The 22,546-nt window shown below is 31.5% G+C and overlaps 1 protein-coding gene across 1 annotated transcript in view; it reads left to right on the top strand.

The window, feature by feature from the left end:
• The window catches only part of ADGRL3 (adhesion G protein-coupled receptor L3), a 760,294-nt gene extending 758,035 nt beyond the window's left edge, over window positions 1–2,259 (top strand). Inside the window, exon 25 of the mRNA XM_079153720.1 lies at window positions 1,003–2,259. Coding sequence (XP_079009846.1) covers window positions 1,003–1,076 — 74 coding nt within the window. The 3' untranslated portion in view covers window positions 1,077–2,259. The remainder of the gene's footprint in view (window positions 1–1,002) is intronic.
• The last annotated feature ends 20,287 nt before the right edge of the window (window positions 2,260–22,546 follow it).

The following is a 22,546-nucleotide window of genomic DNA, read 5'->3' as shown; positions in this document are numbered from 1 at the left end:
ATTAATTATAAGCATAAAATTAAATCATGATATGCATGGGATAAAATTCTTTCAACATTTTCTTTATCTTTGCCATTACTGATGATAGTTAACATTTATGAGACTTTCTGTATGCCTAATGTTGGCTGTGTTCTATAAATGTTATTGCATTTAATCTTCACATACATTGATAGCAAAATCTTAAAGTTAGATAAAAAAAATTTCCCTTGTTATATTTAATGAGTCTGAGGCACAGAGAGTGTCTAATCCCACAATTGACATCACCATAGTGTTTGAAAAAAGAGACATTAAAAAAAACGTGAGTCAATGTCCACATAAACATCATGCAGTTAGGTTTTGCTGCCCAGAAATTTTAGAAGCCTTCAGGAGTTATTACTGTGAACTATGATAAAGCTTGAGCAAGCTCTTGCAAGTGATTATACTGACATTCCTACTTCATTACTTTTAAGAGAATTGAATTTGCGGTGTTCATGTCAGGTTATGTGAGTACTACCTTCGCTGGGAAGACATGTCAGGTGTCTTTATTCTCAGCTAAGCGGAAAGTTTTTGGCAGGAGGTCATTTTGTGGTATGAAGGACATATTCACTTAACTAAGGGTCCGGTTTTGATTAAAATAAAAGTTTTAAAAATGGTTTCAGATTGTCCTTTGCCTCTAACCTTGCTATAAGTAAAAGAGATTAAATGACAGAAAGCAGTTATATATAATGCAACTCTTGTGAGCAAATTTGATATTAACTTCAATATATACCAAGCATCAATTAGATAACTAATTATTATAAACTCAGAGGAGGAATAAAACATGAGGCAATTAGATGATAGATAGGTGATAGATATGTTCACTTCCTTTTTCTAATTTATTACTTTATGTCTTTAGGATCTGAATTCTTTTGTATCAAAGATATCTTCTCTCATCTTGCAGCTGTGTTTTATTGAACTCATAGTAACTTGATGTTCAGAAATTCTGTATTTTAATATACTCACTAGCAACTTGTGTTGGTGCAGGAATGCCTTCCAGGAGTCCTGCCGTGCATTGTGCTGACCCACCTGGCATCATGACACAGAACCTGTGGACCTGAGACTGAACTGCCATATGGGCTTGGCCTATGGTACCTGGCACCACAATATGCATGAATGAAAAAGAAGTGAGTTTTAAAATGTATGAAACTTATCTGTGGAAATGCTCCCAATTAAAGAAGTTTAAAGTTGTAAGCAGAGGAATTGGTTCTTTTCAACTTAGTCAAAAGAGAAGTTCTCTCTTGTCAGGTATATACTCAGTGATTCACAAATATAATTATAAATACACAATTTTTAAAAGTATCTTACACAGTAGAAACTATCAGAATGCCTGTGTGTTATAGGGCACAAAAAAGTACATCAGTGTCTTCAAGAATTGTGTTTTAGCCTTCTCAACATATGGGACTACATCTTAGTATATTTGATGTATCTTGTCCTATGAGTTCCCAACATCATTGCTCATTCAGAACATATATTTGTGTATGTATGTGTATATATATGTATATATGAAATATATTTTTTTCTTGCTGATGTGACTGCAGACACTAACATTAATGAATATAATATTCTACATGACACAATGAGGCTATCAATAGTAATCTAGTTAATAAGTTAATTCTTTAATAGTTTCTCTGCAAAAGAAAATTTAAATTTTCTTAAAATTTAATAGCTCATATATGAAATAAATGTAAAGAAGTTTTCTGAAATTCGACAAAAATCTTTTTTAAAACTGCATGATATTAATAATACTAAATCTCAAAACTGATGCTTTTCTATACTACCATTATTTAAAACAAATTTAAATCATGATGAAACAAATTTGGAACTATCTTTCTATTCCATTTTCCCAAAATTATTGTTCTATGAAAAGCAATAAAAGTATGCAGCCAAACTATTTAGAGAACCACTGTGCTAGAGTGCGTTCAAAAAGAAATTATTATTTTTTTTCTTTTTTGGCTTACAGAAATTTCGGTGGTATCAGTTTTTCAAAACATATAATTTGTTTGATTTGTCTCATTCTAAATAAATATTAAATTTTGCAAGTAATTTGTCATTGTTTTTCTTCAAGAAAGATTCTCAAATAAACTTCTGGTTCCTTATAAAACCTGAATTTCTCTCTTCTCCTTGGAATGATCATTCATTTTAGTTTTTGCCATTAAGTGCATATAAAATGGCATTTCACTGTGTTAATGTTTTGCAATTCCAGGATCACCACTCTTATTTTTATTGACCATATAGTTTTTCTCTTCTATGAAAAATCTCATTATGTCTTTTCACTATTTTTTTTGTTTATTTGCTTGTTTTTATCTTTTAGATTTTCATATTGATTTGAGGAAATTTTGTTAAAATAACATCTAAATATTGTGTTGGCTATGTGCATTCTAATTATTTTCTCACATTTGATAACATTTTTCACTCACTTCACTGTATCTTTTAATTAATAACAACACTCATTTTTTGCAGTCAAATTTATAGATCTAATTTAGAATTAACTCTTCGAAAATGTGTTTAAAAAGTTTTTTTGAATTTTGGATCAATTCTTCTTAAATGTTGTTTTCTAAAATGTGTTTTTTCCATGCCTCTAAAACTAAAAAATTTTCAAATATGCTTTTCAACTGGTGTTTAAAACAATCCATTTCTGCCATTTTTCTTACACTTCTCTGAAGTTCATATTTGTTCATAGTGGGAAGTGGTTTCACTTTTATCTTCTTTCCTTCTGGATAGGCCCCTTTTCCCTAAACCATCATTCCTTTCCCTACTAATGTGAAATGTCATTTCTCTTGTGTATTAACCAAGGTGAATACGCCTTTCAGTTTTCTGTTTTATTTTAGATATCACTTTGTCTATCCCTGTAGTGTTCTTTATTATAGTTCTATGATATCTCATTTATTAGAACTTTATAATAATTATCTACAACTGGTTGAGCAATTCCTTTGTCCCTCTTCTTTCTTACTATTACATTTTACCATATAAAATTTTAAGTCAACTTATCACAAATCATGAATAATCTCATTTTACAAAGAAATTGTACTAGATATGAATCCTTATCAGGAGATATGCTATTTTCAAATTCTATGTCTTCATAGCCATGAATGTAGAATACCACTCCATATATTTAGATAATCTTTAAAGTCATTTACTAAAACTTCTAAAATTTTCCCTAATCTTGGATACTTTTAAAGGTATTTTACATTCTCTGTTAAAATTCTAAATTATGATACCTTTGTAATTATGTTTTTAGCTTTTTTTTTGTTATTGATAATTAGAAATACAATTAACACATTTTGTATTACTATTTAAATAAATATTAATTATACATATAACTAACTTACTGAATTATTATTCAGGAAATTAAATTTAGTAATTTATAGACTGCTTTTGTTGTTCCTACTTTACATCTTTATATCTCAATTTTTTTTTCTTGTCTTATTGCACTTACTAAGACTTATTATGATGTTACAAAAAAATGCTGGTATTATGTGTTTTATGCTTAAGTCTTGATTTTAAAGAGACTTCATCTAGTCTTTCTCCTTTCAGGATGACATTTACCCCAAGTATATCTTCTTTATGAACTTCAGTGTTGTATCCTGTTCTTTATTTACCAATAGTATTTATCACAAATGGGTATTAGATTTTATTAAACATTTCTTTTCAACAAATTAGATGATCATATTTTAATCCTTTTAAATTTTGTTAATAAGTTAGACTTTTCAACTACTCTAACTGGGATATCATTTTGGTCAGGGTTTATTATTTGAAAAATACATTTGGATTCAATTTGCTAATATTTTCTCTAGGATATAGCATCTGTATTCATGAGTGAAATATATCTGCAATTTTCCTTTCTTATAATGTATTTTTCTGGTTTTAATAAAAGGTATATCCAAAAGTGGTAAAAAGAGTTTGGAGGAATTCCTCTTTTGTATTGTCTGTAAGACTTAGCATGTTGCCTTTAGGAACTGGCATTCATTTTCATTGTAAAAAAAAAAAAAAAAGTTAGCTGTTTATCTTTCAATATTTTGAACAAAATAAATCATTTTATCTTTCATTTTAGTATTTCATCTTTTCATTTGATGAGTACAATTTCATTCAGATGTTTCCATGTGTTGATTTATTTTGTTTTGTTCTAAGATTGGTGTCTTGGACTTCCCAAATCTTTCATTTGACATATTTCATTACTCATAACATATTCTCAGTCTTTATCTGTTCACCAATTCAATCCCTTCTTTCCATCTGGGCCTCTAATTAGAACTATGTTAGGCTTTCTTTGCTAATTTTATGTTTGTTAAAATGCTTTTCATAGTTTTTTTTTCCTTTTCATAGTTTAAACATGTTTTTCTCCATAGCTATACTCTGTACAATTTCTTCTTGTCTTTTTTACTAATTCTAAATCTCTATTGGGTTTAACCTGAGTTTCTAATTTCACTTTTTAAAATTTTAGTTTCTGAAAGTTCTATTTCTTTTTAAAAACAGCTCATATTTCTTTATACATACAGTACCCTGAAGACAGGTTTAACCTTGTGTTATTTCATGGATTTATTAAGCATGTTTAACTTCTTATTTAAATAATGTGAATTCATATATATGTATATCTATTATATAACCATTATAATATATATTTACTTATATTTATGGTCTTTTTCTGGTATCGGTCAACCTCACCATCACTCCACCTGGTGTTCTAACACATAACACCTTATTTCCCCTTATTTCCTCTAGTATTATTGTTTAAAAACTTTTTTTTATAGCTAATTGTATTTTCAAAGGAATGTTTCATGGGCATTCTTTGAATTCTCAGATTAAACGTTTTTCAAAAAATATTTTCATTTGCTTTCCCCAGATCCATGGAACTACTAATAATCTCCAATAATTTACTGCAAATTTATGGCTTAAATTTTTATGTGTTAACTGTCTAATGTTAATTTTCACTACAAATTCACCAGTATCAGACTGTAGTTATTACTTCTTAAATCCAGTTGCATTTTATAGACTTAAATCTGGAATTAATATTGAGAATTTATTTAAACAATGTAACTGGTTGTGTTAAGATAAACAAATATATTTTCTGCTTGTGTGTAGTCTAAATACTGGAGGTAAAGAAGCTTAGTATTTTCTTCAAATTGTAGTTTCCATGATAACTTTATAACACCTCTGCAGATGAAATTATCTGATTGCTTCAAATATATGTATTCAGCTTAAGATATAAAGTTAGATAGACTTATTAACTATGTAATTATAGAATTCATCATTGGATACTTGTAGGAGGTTGATTTGGCTAGACCCCAAGAGATGAAGATGTTTATGTGGCAGTATTTATATGGAAACATGATGCTTATCCAGGCTAAACTTATTAACTTAAAAATGAATGGATAGTGTGAATAATAATTTAGGTACCAAAGTAATTTTAAATTCCTCCATCTAAAGGAGAATGCCATTCTGGTGCCTTTGTTAATAATTGGCATGTATTTAATGTAAGTTTTTCATCCTCATTATCCACTGAGCTTCTAAAAGATAAAACGATAGTCTGAAATACAATATTCATCTAATATTTCATTGAAAATAGATTTTCTGTCATTAAATATCTGTATATTTAATATTATCTTTATTTAGAACAAATTATAAATTTTCAGATGTACTGAAATGATATATTTGATGCAAAAATTCTTGAAAACAATGTGAATATTTAAATGTTATTGCATAAATGCTTATGCCTGCTTAGTATATATTCTTAGTACTTCACATAAATAAGACAGTGATTATGGATCCCAATCTCATGTGCTTTTAGCTGCACAGAGATAAAGTACATTATACTTTAGAATATAAAGTTAGTACATCTTAGGTAATATGAAATAGAAATCCACTCAGCTTGAGCAAAAGGGTAATTTATTAGGGCAGCAGTATTCTTGGGAATAGAATTAGAATGGCAACACATCAAAGAATCCATTAAGTTCCTCTCTTGGTGCCTCTTATGTCTACTTCTCTCTGTATGTCATGTTTTATTTTTCTCCTTCATTACAGAATGGTTTTTCTTTTTCTCAGTCTCATAGGTAGAAAATTACCAGCACTTGCTCAGGTGTTGATGTAAAGTCACCAGGTAATTGAGAAATACTAAATTGACTCTCTAGGTCTCAGTTCTCAATATTTGACAAAGGAACTGGTTGGTAGAGTTCAAGGCTCATACCTGGAGTGTGAATGATGACGTGGACATGTGGCGTGGCTGCTACATTGCTAGTTCTAGTGGAGAAAGGGGAATAATAGCACAAAAGAGATGTTGGAAGACAACTTAATCAGTATGACCTATATATATTTGGCCAGAGGCTGCATGCTCTAACCCTGTGCCATTCAAAGCATGGTTCACAGGACAAGACTGGTGTTACCAAAAAGTCATTGAGAAATGTAGAATCCCAAACTCACCCTATTCCTTATAAATCAGGATTTGCATTTATCCAGATTCTCAGGTTATTTGAATGTGCATTAAAAATTAAAACATGGTTCCAATCTGTTAAAAAGTCAAGACCATGTACATGAAAAATTGATTATATTTCAAGGTACATTTTACTCCGCTTCCAGAATTAACTTCTTAACTTCCCAACTTAATCCTTTACATCCTGACAGAATCTTTATCAATTGTCTTATAAATGTATTTAAAAAATTATAAAGGGAATCTTGAAAAGTGATGTGTAGATCACGGAAAATTCATTCCCTGTAATGGAAAATTGAAAAAATTAAGACACAGAACTAAAGAGAGGAAAGAGGGCTAGGGAAAGGAGAGGTCATGATCAATGAAACTGATCATATGAATGAATACATAACAATGAATTCCTTTAATATGTATAACTGTAATGCATCAATAAAAAATTATAAAAGTAATAACTGCAATAATAGAAAAATAAAAAAAAAATTAAGGCATAGGTCCTAATGAGTTGGGTCAGCAGTTTCAATTTAATGTGCATGTTTATATTAATTACCAAAAATAATATATACATGATTCAGATGGGATCATGTAATCCAAGTAACCTTGGTAAAGACAGTGGAAGTTCTTAGCTCTTATGCAAGTGTACTTTGTGGAATAAAATATTGTTAGATAAGTTTTATTAATAATTATTACATCCCATACACTTTTCTCAATGATTTACCTAGATTTTCTGATTTATGTTTGATCTTGTTCAGATTTTGACTTACCACAACTGAACTTTTACGAATATAATTGTTTCCAGCTAGGTTTGCTTTTTATTTGGCTTGCTTTTAATGTTTTATCACACATTTTGTCTCAGGGAATTAGAATATGAAGTGGGACCAATCTGGATTTGAATCCTGGTGCAATCTCTTACTAGTTGCATCAACTTGGGCTACTTAGTGCTTAAGACTCAGTTCCCTGTCTGTAAAAGGGAAATACAATTATACTTCCTATACAGAGTTGGGAAGATTAAGAAAGCCTGCTTTTAACTAAGGCAAATATGGTTGTTAGGCTAGATATTTATTGCCATTATGTTTCCTTTTTAAATAACATCTTGCAAAGAGTACATGTTGCCGGCATTTGAGTATAAAAGCCATTTGGAATTTTTAACTTGATCTTTTGTTTGGGTTGACTTAATGCAATTGTACACCATTGTATATATGCAATGTCAGAAATAGGTAAGAAAGAGAAATGTCAACATAGAAAACATTGTTTAGTAACATTTGTATATATTTTTGCTGAACTTCCTTCCATAAATAGAGTTCTAGCTTCCTGATTTCCTGACTCAATATTAGATTTGCCACAGATAATCCATGCAACATTTTAGAGGTCAGATACTCCAGGTTAGAAAGTTTTTCAGTAAATGTATGACTTCCTATAACCATAAAGACAATTCCTGATCTCATAAAAATTGATTTTAAAGTTATGTAAATATTTTTTAATATCTCTATGACACAAGTTTAGTAGAATATTATTTCAATTTCGTGTTATTTCCTAAAATGAAAGACTAAGGTAGAATATATCTCAAAATTTTATGCACTGGATTCCTTACTTGAAAGTTTTTGTCACCATAAATAATGTTACTCTTCTTTTAAGTTTGAAACCAATTGAGAAATAGACTAAGAGTCAAAGAGCAAAATGGTATGTTTATTTCCCCCATAACTAACTGGAAAAGGTAAATTTAGATGTAAAGCTAGGTTGACTTGTTAATAACATATCTCCACACTAGATCAACTCACTCCATTAGTGAGAAAACTGCACCATTTTCGAATGCACGGCAAGCAGACCAGGCCTCTTTTCCAGCCCTTTACCAACCACAAGGAGACAGCTCAGATACTTGCTGCTACAGAAAATACAAGTACAGCAGTTGCCAAGAGACTTAGGATCAGGTTTTCCTTCCAGCTGCATCACCAGGATGATTCTTCTTTTCCAAAGTAATTCAAACTTCCTCCTCCCTGCAAGGTAATTTGGTGAGCTATCACATAATTTTGATATTATTATGGAACTGAAGGACTTTAAAGAAAAAGAGCATGTGAATGTTCTGGCAGGTAATTTTTAGACTCTAAAGATAGATTGTTCAACTGAAATGTATGAAATAGCATTTAATATTTTATGCAACAAAGGATTTACAACCTCCCCCAGAAATCAAAATCCAGCCCAATCTTTTGAAATATGAATGAAAACTTATTTTAACTTTGAATGTGTAATTAAAATACTGGTTAATTCTTCTTTATCATTGACATTTAAAAAGTATTCTTTCTGTACTAAAATTCTTCTAACTCCTTGTATTTTTGAACATTCAACTTTCCTTTTAATATTTTAATAATTTTTAGGGTTTAGGAAGCTTCTTGGGAAGGTTCCCGGGCAAACCATTAATTATAATGCAATTACATAGATAAAAATCTCAAGTATCAAGTTTAGAATACATTTTTGCTTTTCTTCTTCATTGGCTCCAACTAAATTTTCTTCAATTCCTCCAGTTCCAACCTCAGTTAGATTCATTACATCATGTAAGAAGCTAATCTCTTCCCATGACCTGGTATATGTGGAATGTATAAGAAAGCCATGGAGACAAGATTTATTTGTCCAAATTTTAAGCTCTTTGTTCATGAGTAGACAAAAAAAGATTGCATTCTGCTTTCTTTTTCTTTTTGCTCTATTTTCTACTTTCTATTTTTTATTTCCTTGACCTCCCAACTTCTTTAGCAGTTTCTTTTCATTTTTAGACATAAGAAAAAACATTATAACTTGATATTTAGTATAGTAAGAAAATACTACTCATTTTTACTATGGCACAAATTTTAACTGTTAGATTTTGTAGTATGGTGACCAAATCACTAGCTAGGTATGGAAATCTTACATCTTAATTGTAACTTTCAAGATTATTATTTGTTTGTCTTTTTTGTGGTTGTTGTAATTCAACTTTTACCACCTACTTTGAATAAAACATGTCTGAAACAGATCTTGGGATATCAGCTTTTTAAATATAATTACACATTTAAAAATACACATGTTGGGTATTAGTGACATTCTTAAAGATGATTAAACTATTCTCTCTGGACAGTTTAACAGCATTCTTCCTGCATACATGCTCAGCCATCTGGTTTACCTAAAGAGAGTTTAAAGAATGATGTCACCAGCATTCCTCATCTACATTGAAAACACTGCACTACATACACAAGTGTTATTAGAAACATATGTTTGGCTTAAAATGCCTGCCATTTCATTCATCATGAGCCCAGATTCTATTAGTGACAGAAATATCACAGGAAGTTAGTTGGCACTTTTGAATTTATTAAATTACTGCTGAAAGGCACAAAATCTTAAAAGTAGCCTAATATATATCTGTTACACCAATCATAATGTTTAATTTACTCTTAAGGAAAAAGTTTCCACATGAGGAAATCTGTGTATTATTATTTAGAAAGCACAGCAAAATTTGCAACCATTAACCAGCATTTATATTCTTTGGTTTAAAGAACCAAAAGTCAACACATTTAATCTCATAGCAAAAATATGGACTTATTTTCATGGAGTTAAAAAAAATTTAAATTTGTTGTTTTTAGATATACGTGACAGTAGAGTGTATTTTGACATATTATATATATATGGAGTACGAGCCATTCCAATTAGTATGCCATTCTTGTGATCGAACGTTATGTGGAGTTACTAGCTATGTATTCATTTACGAGCAAAGGAAAGTTAGGTCAATTCATTCTACTGTTTTTCCTATTCCTATACCCCCTAATTTCCCTTCATTCCCTTTTCTCTAATCAAATGTACTTCTATTCTTCCTTTCCCTACTATCCCTTATTGTGGGTTAGCATCTATCAGCAAGAACATTCAACGTTTGTTTTTGGGGGGACTGGCTTATTTCATTTAGTATGATATTCTCCAGTTCCACCCATTTTCTGGTAAATGCCATAATTTCATTCTTCTTTAGGGCTGAGGAATATTCCATTGTGTAGATATACCACATTTTCTTTATCCACTCCTCTTTTGAAGGACACCTAGGTCAGTTTCTTAGCTCGGCTATTATGAATTGAGCTGCTATACACATGGATGTGGCTGCATCACTGTAGTATGCTGATTTTATGTATTTGGATCTAAGAATGAGAAGTGGGATAACTGGGTAAAAGGGTGGTTCCATTCCAGGTTTTTTGAGGAATGCCCATATTGCTTCCCAGAGTGGTTGCACCCATTTTTAGTCCCACCAACAAAGTATGAGTGAACCTTTTTCTCCACATCCTTGCCAACATGTATTGTTACTTGCATTCTTGATAATTGCCATTCTGATTGGAGTAAGATGGAGTCTCAGTATAGTTTTAATTTGCATTTCTCTGATTGCTAGAGATTTTGAATATTTTTTCACATATTGTTGATTACTTGTTTTTTTTTTTTTTTTTCTGTGAAGTCTCTAGACCATTTATTGACTGGGTTATTTGGGTTTTGGAGTTAAGTTTTTTGAGTTATTTGTATATCCTGGAGATTAATGATCAATCTGAGGTGCAAGTGGCAAAGATTTTTCTCCCATTCTGTAGTCTCTTTCTTCACATTCTTGATTGCTTCCTTTGCAGTGAAGAAGCTTTTTAGTTTGATACCACCCCATTTATTGATTCTTGATTTTACTAATTACACTTTAGGAGTCTTATTGAAGAAGTTGTTTCCCAAGCTGACATGATGGAGAGTTGGATATACTTTTTCTTCTAGTATGCATAGGGTATCTGGTGTAATGCCTAGGTCTTTGATTCACTTTAAGTTGAGTTTTGTGCAGGGTGAGAGATAGGTGTTCAATTTCAATCTACTGAATATGGATTTCCAGGTTTCTCAGCACCATTTGTTGAAGAGGCTATCTTTTCTCTAATGTATGTTTATGGCACGTTTGTCTTGTATGAGATAACTGTATTCACGTGGGTATGTCTTTGTGTCTCCTCTTCTGTTCCATTGGTCTTCATGTCTGTTTTTTGCCAATACCATATTTTTTTTTTTTTTTTAACTATTGCTCTGGAGTATAATTTGAAGTCTGGTATTGTGATGCCTCTGGCATCACTTTTCTCACTAAGTATTGCTTTGGCTCTTCTGGGCCTCTTATTTTTCCAAATGTATTTCATGATTACTTTTTCTGATTCTATGAAGATATCATTGGGATTTAATAGAAATTGCATTAAATCTGTATAGTGTTTTTGATAGTATGGCCATTTTGACAATGTTAATTCTGCCTGTCCAAGAACATGGGAGCTCTTTCTATTTTCTGAGGTCTTTGATTTCTTTCTTTAGTGTGCTGTGAGTGTTTCACCTCTTTTAGAGGTGAAATTAGATAGATTCCCAAATATTGTATTTTTTTTGAGGCTATTGTGAACGGAATATTTTTCCTGCTTTCTCTAATTCATCACTAATGTATAGGAATGCAATTGATTTGTTTGTGTTAATTTTATATCCTGCTACTTTGATGAACTCATTTATGCATTCATAAAGTTTTCTGGTGGAGTTTTTTGGGTCTTCTCAATATACAATCATGTCCTTGGTAAATAGGGATAGGTTGAGCACTTCTTTTCCTCTTCCTATCCCTTTAATTTCTTTCTTCTGTCTAATTGCTCTGGCCAAGGTTTCAAGGACTATGTCGAATAAAAGTGGGTGGAAGAGGGCTTACCTATCTTTTTCCAGTTTTTAGAGGGAATGCTTTCAATTTTTCTCCATTTAGAATGATGTTGGCCTTATGTTAGCATACATAGCTTTTACAATGTTGAGGTATATTCCTACTTTCCCAAGATTTTCTAATGCTTTGAGCATGAATGGATGCTGAATTTTGTTAAATCCTTTTTCTGTATCTGTTGAGATAACCATGTGGTTCTTGTCTTTAAGTCTATTCATGTGATGACTTACTTTTATTGATTTCTCTATGTTCACACTTGGATGAACCCCACTTGATCATGGTGCACTATCTTTTTAATATGTTTTTTGTATACAATTTGCCAATATTTTACTGAGAATTTTTGTATCAATGTTCATTAGGGATATTGGTCTAAAGTTTTCTTTCCTTGATTATTTCCTTTCCTGGTTTTGGTATCATTGTGATACTAGTTTCATAGAATGAGTTTGGAAGGGTTCCCTCCTTTTCTATTTCATGGAATAATTTGAGGAGGATTGGTCAAATTTTTCTTTGAAGGTCTAGTAGAATGCAGCTGAAAATCTATCTGGTCCTGGGCTTTTGTTTGTTGGTGGGCTTTTGACGGCGTCTTTAATTTTGTTGCTTGAAATTTATTTGTTTAAATTTTCTATGTCCTCCTGATTCAATTTGGGTAGGTCATATGTCTCTAGAAATTTGTTAATGTCTTCATGACTTTCTCCTTTATTGGAGTATAGATTTTCAAAGTAGTTTCTGGTTATCATCTTTATTTCAATAGTGTCCATGGTGATATTAACTTTTTCATCATGAATTTACTGATATGCATTTTCTCTCTTTTCTTCCTCATTAGCTTGGCTAACAGTTTATTGGTGACTTTATTTTTTCAAAGAACCAACCTTTTTTTCATTGATTTTTAAATTTCTGTTTGTTTCAATTTCATTGATTTGGGCTCTGATTTTAATTATTTCCTGTGTTCTACTGCTTCTGATATTGATTTTTTGTTTTTGTTTTTGTTTTTTCTCCCCGCTAGGGCTTTAAGATATAATGTTAGGTTATTTATTTGGTTGGTTTTTATTTATTCTAATCTTTTCAAGAATGCATTCAGTACAATGAACTTTTCTCTTATCACTGCTTTCATAGTGTCCCAGAGATTATGATACGTTGTGTCACTCTTCTCATTTACCTCTAAGTATTTTTTTATTTCATCCCTGATTTCTTCTACTATCCATTGGTCGTTCAATATTATATAATTTAGTCTCCAGGTGTTAGAGTAGTTTCTATTTTGTATTTTATCATTGATTTCTAATTTCATTCCATCAAGATCAGATAGAATGCAAGGTATTATCTCTATTTTTTGTATTTGCCAAGAGTTGCTTTGTGGCTTACAATTTGGCCAGTTTTAGAGAAAGATCCTTATGCTGCTAAGAATAAAGGGTATTCAGTCTTTGATGGATGAAGTATTCTATATATGACTGTTAAGTCTAAATTATTCATTGTATTTTTAGTTCTACAACTTCTTTATTTAGTTTTTGTTTGGAGGATCTATCCAGTGATAAGACAGGCATGTTAAAGTCACCCAGTATTACTGTGTTGTGGTCTATTTGAGTTAAAACAATTATGAAAAATTGTCTGAGGTTAGACAGGAAATGCAAATAATACATGAGAATTTAAAAGACATACTCAGAATAAAAGTATTCTTTTGGGTTATTTAGTGTTTCAGTGACTTCAATTTTAAAAGAATGAGCTGTTTACAATAAATTACCCTAAGGCATGGAGAAATGATAATAGGTCTGAACAATCAAAAAATTAAAAGGTTGGATTGAAGAAGTATCTGAGTGTGGTAGAGCACTTGCCTAGCAAAGTCTTGGGTTTGATCCCAGAAATGCAAAAAACAAACAAACAAACCCCCAAAACTATAAAAATTAAAAGATCAAGGACTTTTTGTAGCAATAACTAAGATTAGAACACAAATATTATAGGATAAAAGCTTTTCTATACAGTAAATTTTGTTTTTCTTTAAAATGTTACTCAAAATTTCCTCTTCCAAATTTTTATATGTAAGCTTCCTCAGTCTCCATAGGGTAGTTGTCAGGACTTTACCAACTAGTACATATCAATATCTGTGGATGCTCAAGTTTCCTATATAAAATGGTGTAATATTTGCATCACTGAACATATCCTCCTGTCACATCTAGATTACTTATACTATTTAATGCAAAAATACTATATAAATACTTGTTATACTGTATTACTTAGAGAAGAGTGACAAGGAAAAAATGTCTGGATATGTTCAATACACATGCAATTTTGAAAAATTCGTTTTACAGTTGTTTGAATCTGTAGATGCAGATCCCATCTTTGTGGAGGTTTGACTATACTTTCTCTTAAAGGTTTTTTTCCTGAAGGACAAAATCTTTCAAACTGGCAAAATTCATTTAATTGATTCTAGAAGTAGTCTATCCTGAGCATGGAAAGGGGATGGCAGATATCAAACAGGCAGATTTCTGTGAGCATGTGTAATATAAGATTTATTTGAGAAAGGCATTCCTTCAAACCTGCTTTAAAGAACTTATTTGGAATTCACTTGGACATAAGCAAATTATTTAAAGTACTTGAAGTGTAATGTTATTCTATTACTAGATTAATTGTCAATTGTATTTTTGTGAAAGTTCAAATCTCCCAAATTAAAAATATACATATATATTCCAATGTAACATGGTAACCCCAAAATGCCTTAAAGTCAATGTAAACTGATAAGGTAACATTTAAAAATTATTGCAGACTATAAATGACCTGGAAATAATGTGGTATTCCAAAAGTATAATAAATTATTTGTGTTAACATATATTATATATAGAAAGCAGTCTTAGATTAATCAAATATTTAAAATATATTTTCTCATGTTTTCAATAGACTAGTTTGTATTCATACAGTTAAAAATTCAACAGTTTCCAAATTGGAATTCTTTAAGGAAACAAGGCAGTCAGTGTATAGTCAAAATGTGGCATAGGTTTTAGAAATAAAAACCATTTTATTTTAATTCCAATACCATTATACACTAATTATGTGGTTCAGGTTATGTTACATAATCTCTTTGAACCTGTTTTCAGTGCTGCAAAACAAGAACATTTTAAGGGATTGTGTTTATGATAGATATTTACTGACATTATTTAGACTACCCAACAAATTACCTAAACTTACAGGTGTAAGACAATTATGCTCATGAATTCTATGGATTTGGAATTCAGACTGGACTCTGGGGAGGTTGTGAATCTACTATGCTCTGTCCTTGATCTCAGTTGGAAGACTTGAAGGTAAAGCCAGAATTATCTTAAGACAAGATGAACTCTGTCTAGAGTTGATGCCAGCAGTCATGGGGGGCGTTGGTCCCACTTCATGTGAGCTCCACAAATGAAGGCTGGTTTAGGCTATCTAGCCACAATCTGTGTTGCTGGAGCAAGTGTCCTGAGAGACCACCAGGTGGAAACTAAAACTAAAGTAAGTCTTTGGCATACTAGGGTGTTTTGCAAAAGACTCAGGGTACATCATTTCTGTATCCTAGACTTGGAAGTCACATGTCATCATACTGCAGTACTCAGTGGTCTAAGGCAAGCACATATCTATGCCCAAATTACAGAGAAGAACCATGGAACCCCATCCTGTTGATAGGAAAATTTTTAGTTACATTGCAAGAATACATTGAATGGGGTATATATATTCTGTGACTGGCTTTAGAAAATAAATCTTCTATAGCACTCAATATACAGAAGCTATTCTTACTTTTATATGATATAGTATTGAATTGTAGAAAAGACAAGGATTGAGGGTTGAGACATTTTGACTTTTTTACTTCAAATTTTTTATAAAACAAGTTAGTGTCTCTTACAAAATTTTAGTCTATTAAATTAGAAGATTGCCCTTCTTTAGGAGTGTTATTGTGAGAATTAAAGAGATCATAAGCAAAAGTACCTGACAATGAAAGCTCAATAAATGTTCCTGTATGACTCCACCATGTTTTAGCTCTATTGATAACAACACTAGAAATGCCTTTCTTCTAATAAATCAGAGTTACCAACAGACCGAAGAAGATCCATGGGTCAAAGGGATGGACTTTTCTTTGGAAACCAATTGAGCAACATATTTAGGACAGGTAAAATTTAACTTTCTATATGAAACAATCTAATGTGCCCAACAAGTTTGAAGAATAAATTTAATAAAAATCTCAAAGGATCCTGGAAAGGGGAGGTGGCTGATAGGGCTGACTCCGTAGTTGCTAGATAAGGGAATCAAAAGAGGTCAAATTGCTTGTTCACAGTTATCTCTAAGGAGCAAATCTATGGCTAAAATTCATGTCTGCTTACTTGTTAAGTTCAAATCTCTTAATATCCAACTAAGCATATTATGAATTTTCTTTAAAGCTTGTTTAAAATTCCTCAAACAGAATCATGCATTAATTATAATTGAGTATATTATTTGTGAGGATATAGTAATACTGTGATTACTACTAATGAATTAATGTCTTATGATAGTTTTTCAAAATCTTTAATACAATAGAAGCTATTATTCCTCATTTTAGAAAATAACCGGGAAATTGAAGTAAAAATAACTGAAAGTATTTCCAAACAAAATTTCCCAAAAATGTACATTTCAGTTATTGAATTCTTATTATACTTATTAACCAAACAAAACCATATGTGGTTGGATGGAACATTAAGTACATACTTAGCAAGTCAGTCAGTTTCTTATCACTGAATAGTATGGTGGTTAAGGATAGGATTATGCATGTAAATACTTTATACCTCTGTTGGCTCAAAGTAAATGCTCAATTAAATGTTAAATTTAATTTTATTATGATATAATCCAATTTATAGTTATATACATAGACATTGCTAACTTCCTTCAAAACCACACAATTCTATGATACGTTACTGAAAGAATGTGGTTTACAAAAGAAATTCTCACCTAGAGGAATCACTGTGATTTCAAGCAAGTACCAAATCCCTTCTTTTCTTTCATATGAAGACATTTTTGCATTTCATTGTGCATTTCTGTATTTCATGGTGTGTTTTTGAGTCTTCTTTCACACCTCCTTCCTGATTTTCAGTCTTCTGATCTGAAACAAAGTCCACTATGCCATTATTAGAATATTGTGGGTCTTCTGTTGATGTATCCAGCTCTGTCTTTGATTACTGGGTTTGTTCTACTTACCATGAATACTCAGTTGTGTTTGCTAAAATGCCCATTCCTTTCTCCCTTCCTCACTGTGATGATTTGTTCCAAATTTTGAGGCTTCCTTCATTCCTAAATTGCTATTTTTCTTTTAACAATATCTAATACTGTACACTCCATTATTGACATTTGTACATGTCCTATAGTCTTTTCCCACTACATACTTCCAGCAGATTTCTCCAGGGTTGAATTGGGGAACATTACTTTCAGTTGCCCCATTGACAAAAATGTTCAAGATGAAAACCTTTTTCTTTTGACAAGCACAAGGTAAGTTCTCTATTGATGTAGGACAAGAAAAATGATGATAAGAATCATATTATTTAATATACATCAGGCCTGTGCTGATGATCATGAAAACCACAGTCTCTTGTCTAAGGAGTTTATAATTAAGTGTGAGAAATTTTTGTTTTGAAAGGCAATTATCATCTAGAGTGGTATGCTAAAGATTCGAGGTGGTATGGTAAATACATAAGAAACCCAACTAACTGGTTTAGAGGGTCAGAGAAGACTTCCTAGAGAAAGTGATCTGTAGATGATGAAATACAATAGAAGACAGGATTTATGGCTTCAGGGAGAATATAGTTTTCAAAAAGGAGTGAGGTCAGTCAGATCCTGAGGACTCTGAGAGTCATTTTAAAGAAGTTTAGATTTTATGTAAAGAGTAAAAAGGATCCCATAAAGTGAAATGCTATTATTTCAGAAGAACAATGTTCTACTCATATTGAAATAGAAAAAAGGGAAAGGGGCAAAATTAGAGATTGATTGGATGGGACAGCTTGGAGACTATTGTACCACTACAGGTGAGACATAGTGGTGGCTTTATCCTGAAAAGAGCAATTGGGATAGAGGAAGGTAGACAAATTTAAGAACTATTAGGAGGTAAATTCCATTTATTTGATTCTTATTTGAATGTGGCTATTATGGTGAAGTGTCAGGCAAAGAGAGGTGTTTCTAGTGTATTCCATGTATTGATTCTTGATCTATTCGGAGGTTAACTATCAGACTTTAGGTTCCTTTCACAGGTTTTCTAAGGAGACACTTCATTTTTGCATTAAAAGAGTTAATAATCTAAATTCACTGTGTATTTAAGTATTTGGCCCTGCACATTTCTTATAGCCATTTTATGGTTTAATTATTGTATGGATTTATTTCTCCAAGTCTACCATGGAATTAGATGGTACTGATTTTCATCAACCCCCTAAGGAAAACATTATAGGAACATGGTTACAAACTAGGTAAAATTATTATCATATTTAGCACACTGGCATTTTGGCAAAGTCCCTTGGAATCTTTTAATTGAGAGGTGCTTGGCAGCTTCCTTCAGCTGTTTAAGAAGAGTCAGAGGCAACGGTCTTTTTTGAGACACAATTTTCCTGCTCAGTTCCTCATCCTCATCTATTTCCAGGGTTGTTTCTTTGTCTAATATTGTAATGTTATATGTAATGATGAGTAAGTTTAAATAAGGAAAAGATAAATGTTCTTATAATAAGGAAATAAAATCATTATACAATGGATTCAATTTGTCAGATCATATCAAACATGACCACAACACACACTACACAGTCATGGGGAATGCATTCACTGTCATTAAAAGAATTGGTGAAATCGGAGGTTGCAAATCTCCACCAACAGTCTTTGTAAACAATGGAGAGTAGCATAACATTTGGGTTTCCAGAGTATGCCAAAATTCCTTAATTTTTTTTTAAATTAAAGGATTTGAAGGGCTACATACTAGTTTGCATTTTCAAACAATTAGAAAAAACAGAATCATCAAATTTTACAAAGATGTGAAGTAGAATGCCTCCTTGTGTTTTTAGAATGCCAGTGTTTTCTTCATATTTTATGTGAGGACAATAAAGACCTTTTTATGGTGCAACTACTGTCCAAAAATAATAGGAAAGCAAAAAAAAAAAAAAAAAAAAAAAAAAAAAAAAAGAAAGGGTAAATGAAATAAACAAATAAAAATAGAATAATCAACAAAAATAATTTTTATTGTATTGTTTGGTGTATTTTTCAAAGTACAAAGCAAATGAGATAAATCATAAGAGATGGATTGTTTATGTCCTTTAGAAAAACTTCCACACATTAAAAAGTGGTTAAATAAACATATCATTAAGAAATATGACAACTGGGCACAGTTGTAGACACTTGTAATCTCAGTGACTGAGGTAGGAGCATTGCATATTTGAGGCCAGCCTCAGCAACTTTGCGAGACAGTCTCATAAGAAAATATAAATTGATCAAAAGAGCATGGGATGTTACATCAGTGGTAGAGCAACCTGGGTTTAATCTCCAATACTGAAAAAAAAAGAAAGAAATAGACAAATATTTATTTTATAAAATTAATATTTATTTTACAAAATTAATATCTTCATTTCATTCTAAAATAAATCTACAAAGGGTAGTTTAATACTTTTGGAGAAAAGTTTGGGAATAAATGACTCACAGAGAAATATCAGTAGCCTATGGGTACTTTGTGATGAACATTTAATTTTGTTCTAGCTCCCCAGCAGTGATTTCTCCATCTTCTGACAATAGAGTCATTTGGGGACTTCATTCCACACCCCAGCAGTGAAGCATGTAATCTAGACTCAACACAATCAGGGATGGGCTCGTGTGCCCAGGATAATATATTCAGTTTTTAAGATTCTGGGGTGGGGAACCTACTGGTAAAGAGGTTTACCCACTAGACTTTGACCTGAAAATATATGATAGTGGAGCTGCTGTAACCATCTTGCCACTGTGTAGACTCTGAAAATAAAGCTTAGAAAACTAAAACAAAAGAACAGCAAATGTGAACAAACAAAAGACAAGGAACTGATGACCTTGTTTGAGTCCAGATCTATAGCTATTCCTGGAAAGTGCTTATAACCTTTCAGTGAACAACAAGTTAATAATAAATTTATTCTTTGTGACTCAGAATACATGAATTAATACACTAAGTATTCACATATTCATCTGGCTTGTATCTGGGTGATATGATTGTAGCGATTTTAATTTTATTTTTATATTCTATTTTATCCTCAAAACTTTTTATAAGTGGCATGCATTGCTATAATTTTGAAATATCTGTCTTGTTTTATTACTTTCAAAAATCATAAAAATACATTAACATGTTAACTAGCTCAATCATATGAATAACATGACTTGCTGTGAATTCAATTCAACTTAAAAAATATTAATTCTCACTGATATAATGAAATGCTTCCCAGGCCTAGACAAATTGTGAGGTTTATGAAAGCAATTTTCTAAGACTTTCAACAGGAAATATAAGTTCAGATGATTACCTCCCCAAAGACACATGTCCAAATACCATTGCATTGGGAGTTAGAGATTCAATGTATACATTTTTTAGAAGGAATACAAATATTCAGCCCATAACACCAGGAAAACCAAGATATGTTGATTCAAAGCTCTCACCTACATCATGTGGTAGTCCTTCTGGCACGTCAGCGTCAGTGTTTCAAGCTACCAACCTAAACAAAATCATTACCATCAGGCATGACACATATTCCTTCCCAGTATCTGACAAACACCAGAAATATTTTAGGGAATGATCAAATTATTTATTGCATATATATATATGTATATATGTATATGTGTGTATATATATATATCTCCTAGAGACACACACGCATACATGCGTGTGCATACACACATGTATATATTAGAGCTGACAAAGAGTACAAAGAGTTATAGGATCTACCAGAGAGACAGAAGCTCCTATGTCAGAAGATTAGTGAAGAATAAAAATGTCATTCCTTTGCTGCTATATTTCACTAAGTTAAGGACATTAAAATACATAGAGATAAATATTTGATATATATTTAATATATATTTATTAATGCATATTTAATATTAATGCATATTAAAATATATATTAAATATATTTTATATATAATATATATTAAATATATATTTAAAATATATATCAAAACATATATCTGATATATATTTAAATATCTTTTTAAAGTCTCTTTAAATATATACAAATACATATTAAATACATGTACCTACATTTTAATGGGTTTAGCAGTGAAATACAGCAGCAAAGGAATTACTTTTTTATTCTTCACTTGTCTTCTGACATAGGATCTTCTGTCTCTCTGGCAGATCCTATAGCTCTTTGTGCTCTCTGTCAGTTATAAAAAAAAATCATCTTATTTTAGAATATTGGAGGTCTAGTTAAATAGTTACAAGTTCATTTCAATCTAATTCAAAATATTCATTTAAATACATGTTAGAACTTTTGCAATACTTTTCCTTATACCAAATTGGTAGACTCATACCTGTGAGGATAAGCCCTAGTCATTTTTTTCTCTCACTTTCCACTTTTTTTCCCCAAAAGCTCACATGTGAGACAATGCAAGGAAGTTTAGAGTTGAAATGATTGAGTTATGGGAATATTAACTTAATCAACATGTTAATCTCTTGATAGGTATTAACTGTGTGGTAACTACAGGTAGGGAGGGTGTGGCTGGAAGAGGTAGGTCATTGGGGTATACATTTTGTGCCCTGTGAGCCAAGACTCTTTTCTTCTTGGTGGCTATGACCTGACCTGACTTTCTCCATCTCACTCTTTTGCCATGATGTCCTACTTCACCTTGGGCCAAAAGCAATGGAGCCAGGTGTCTATGGACTGAGTCCTCTGAAACCATGATCCCCTGAAAGTTTTCCTCCTCTAATATTGTTCTTGTCAGGTCTTTTGGTCACAGCATTAAAAAATCTGACTAAAACAACTCCCAAAGTACGATAATGATACAATAGAAAAATGGAGTAAATATTGTATTAATAATCTCACTAATAATATACTCTACAAGAGTGACATCAACAAGATGGTAGAAAAGGAGGAACCAACCCTTGTCATCTCACTGAAACACTGATGTACACATTAATGGTTGAAGATACCTTCACATGAGTTGTGGAAGCCAGAGAAGAACTGGACTGAGTACAGAAATGTAAAAAGGTACATTGAGGAAAGTACAAAGAACAATTTCACATGACTCATATTATCCTCTCTCAAAAGTCAAAGAGAGAATTTTGGGAGCAGCCTGAGAAAAGTAACTTGTTATATAAAACTATCTGTGAATTTCTCAGAAGATATATTGCAGAGTAGTAAAGAGTGGGAGGATATATTCAAAGTGAAGAAAGGAAAAAAAAAGAATGATTGAGAATGTCACAAAAAGCAAAACTTCCCTTTAAAAATAAGCTTCCCTTTA

This window comes from Sciurus vulgaris (assembly GCF_902686455.1).
Source record: "Sciurus vulgaris genome assembly, chromosome: 9".
NCBI classification, from domain to species: domain Eukaryota; kingdom Metazoa; phylum Chordata; class Mammalia; order Rodentia; family Sciuridae; genus Sciurus; species Sciurus vulgaris.
The sequence above is the reverse complement of the archived record's forward strand: the minus strand, read 5'-3'. Positions and strand labels throughout refer to the sequence as shown.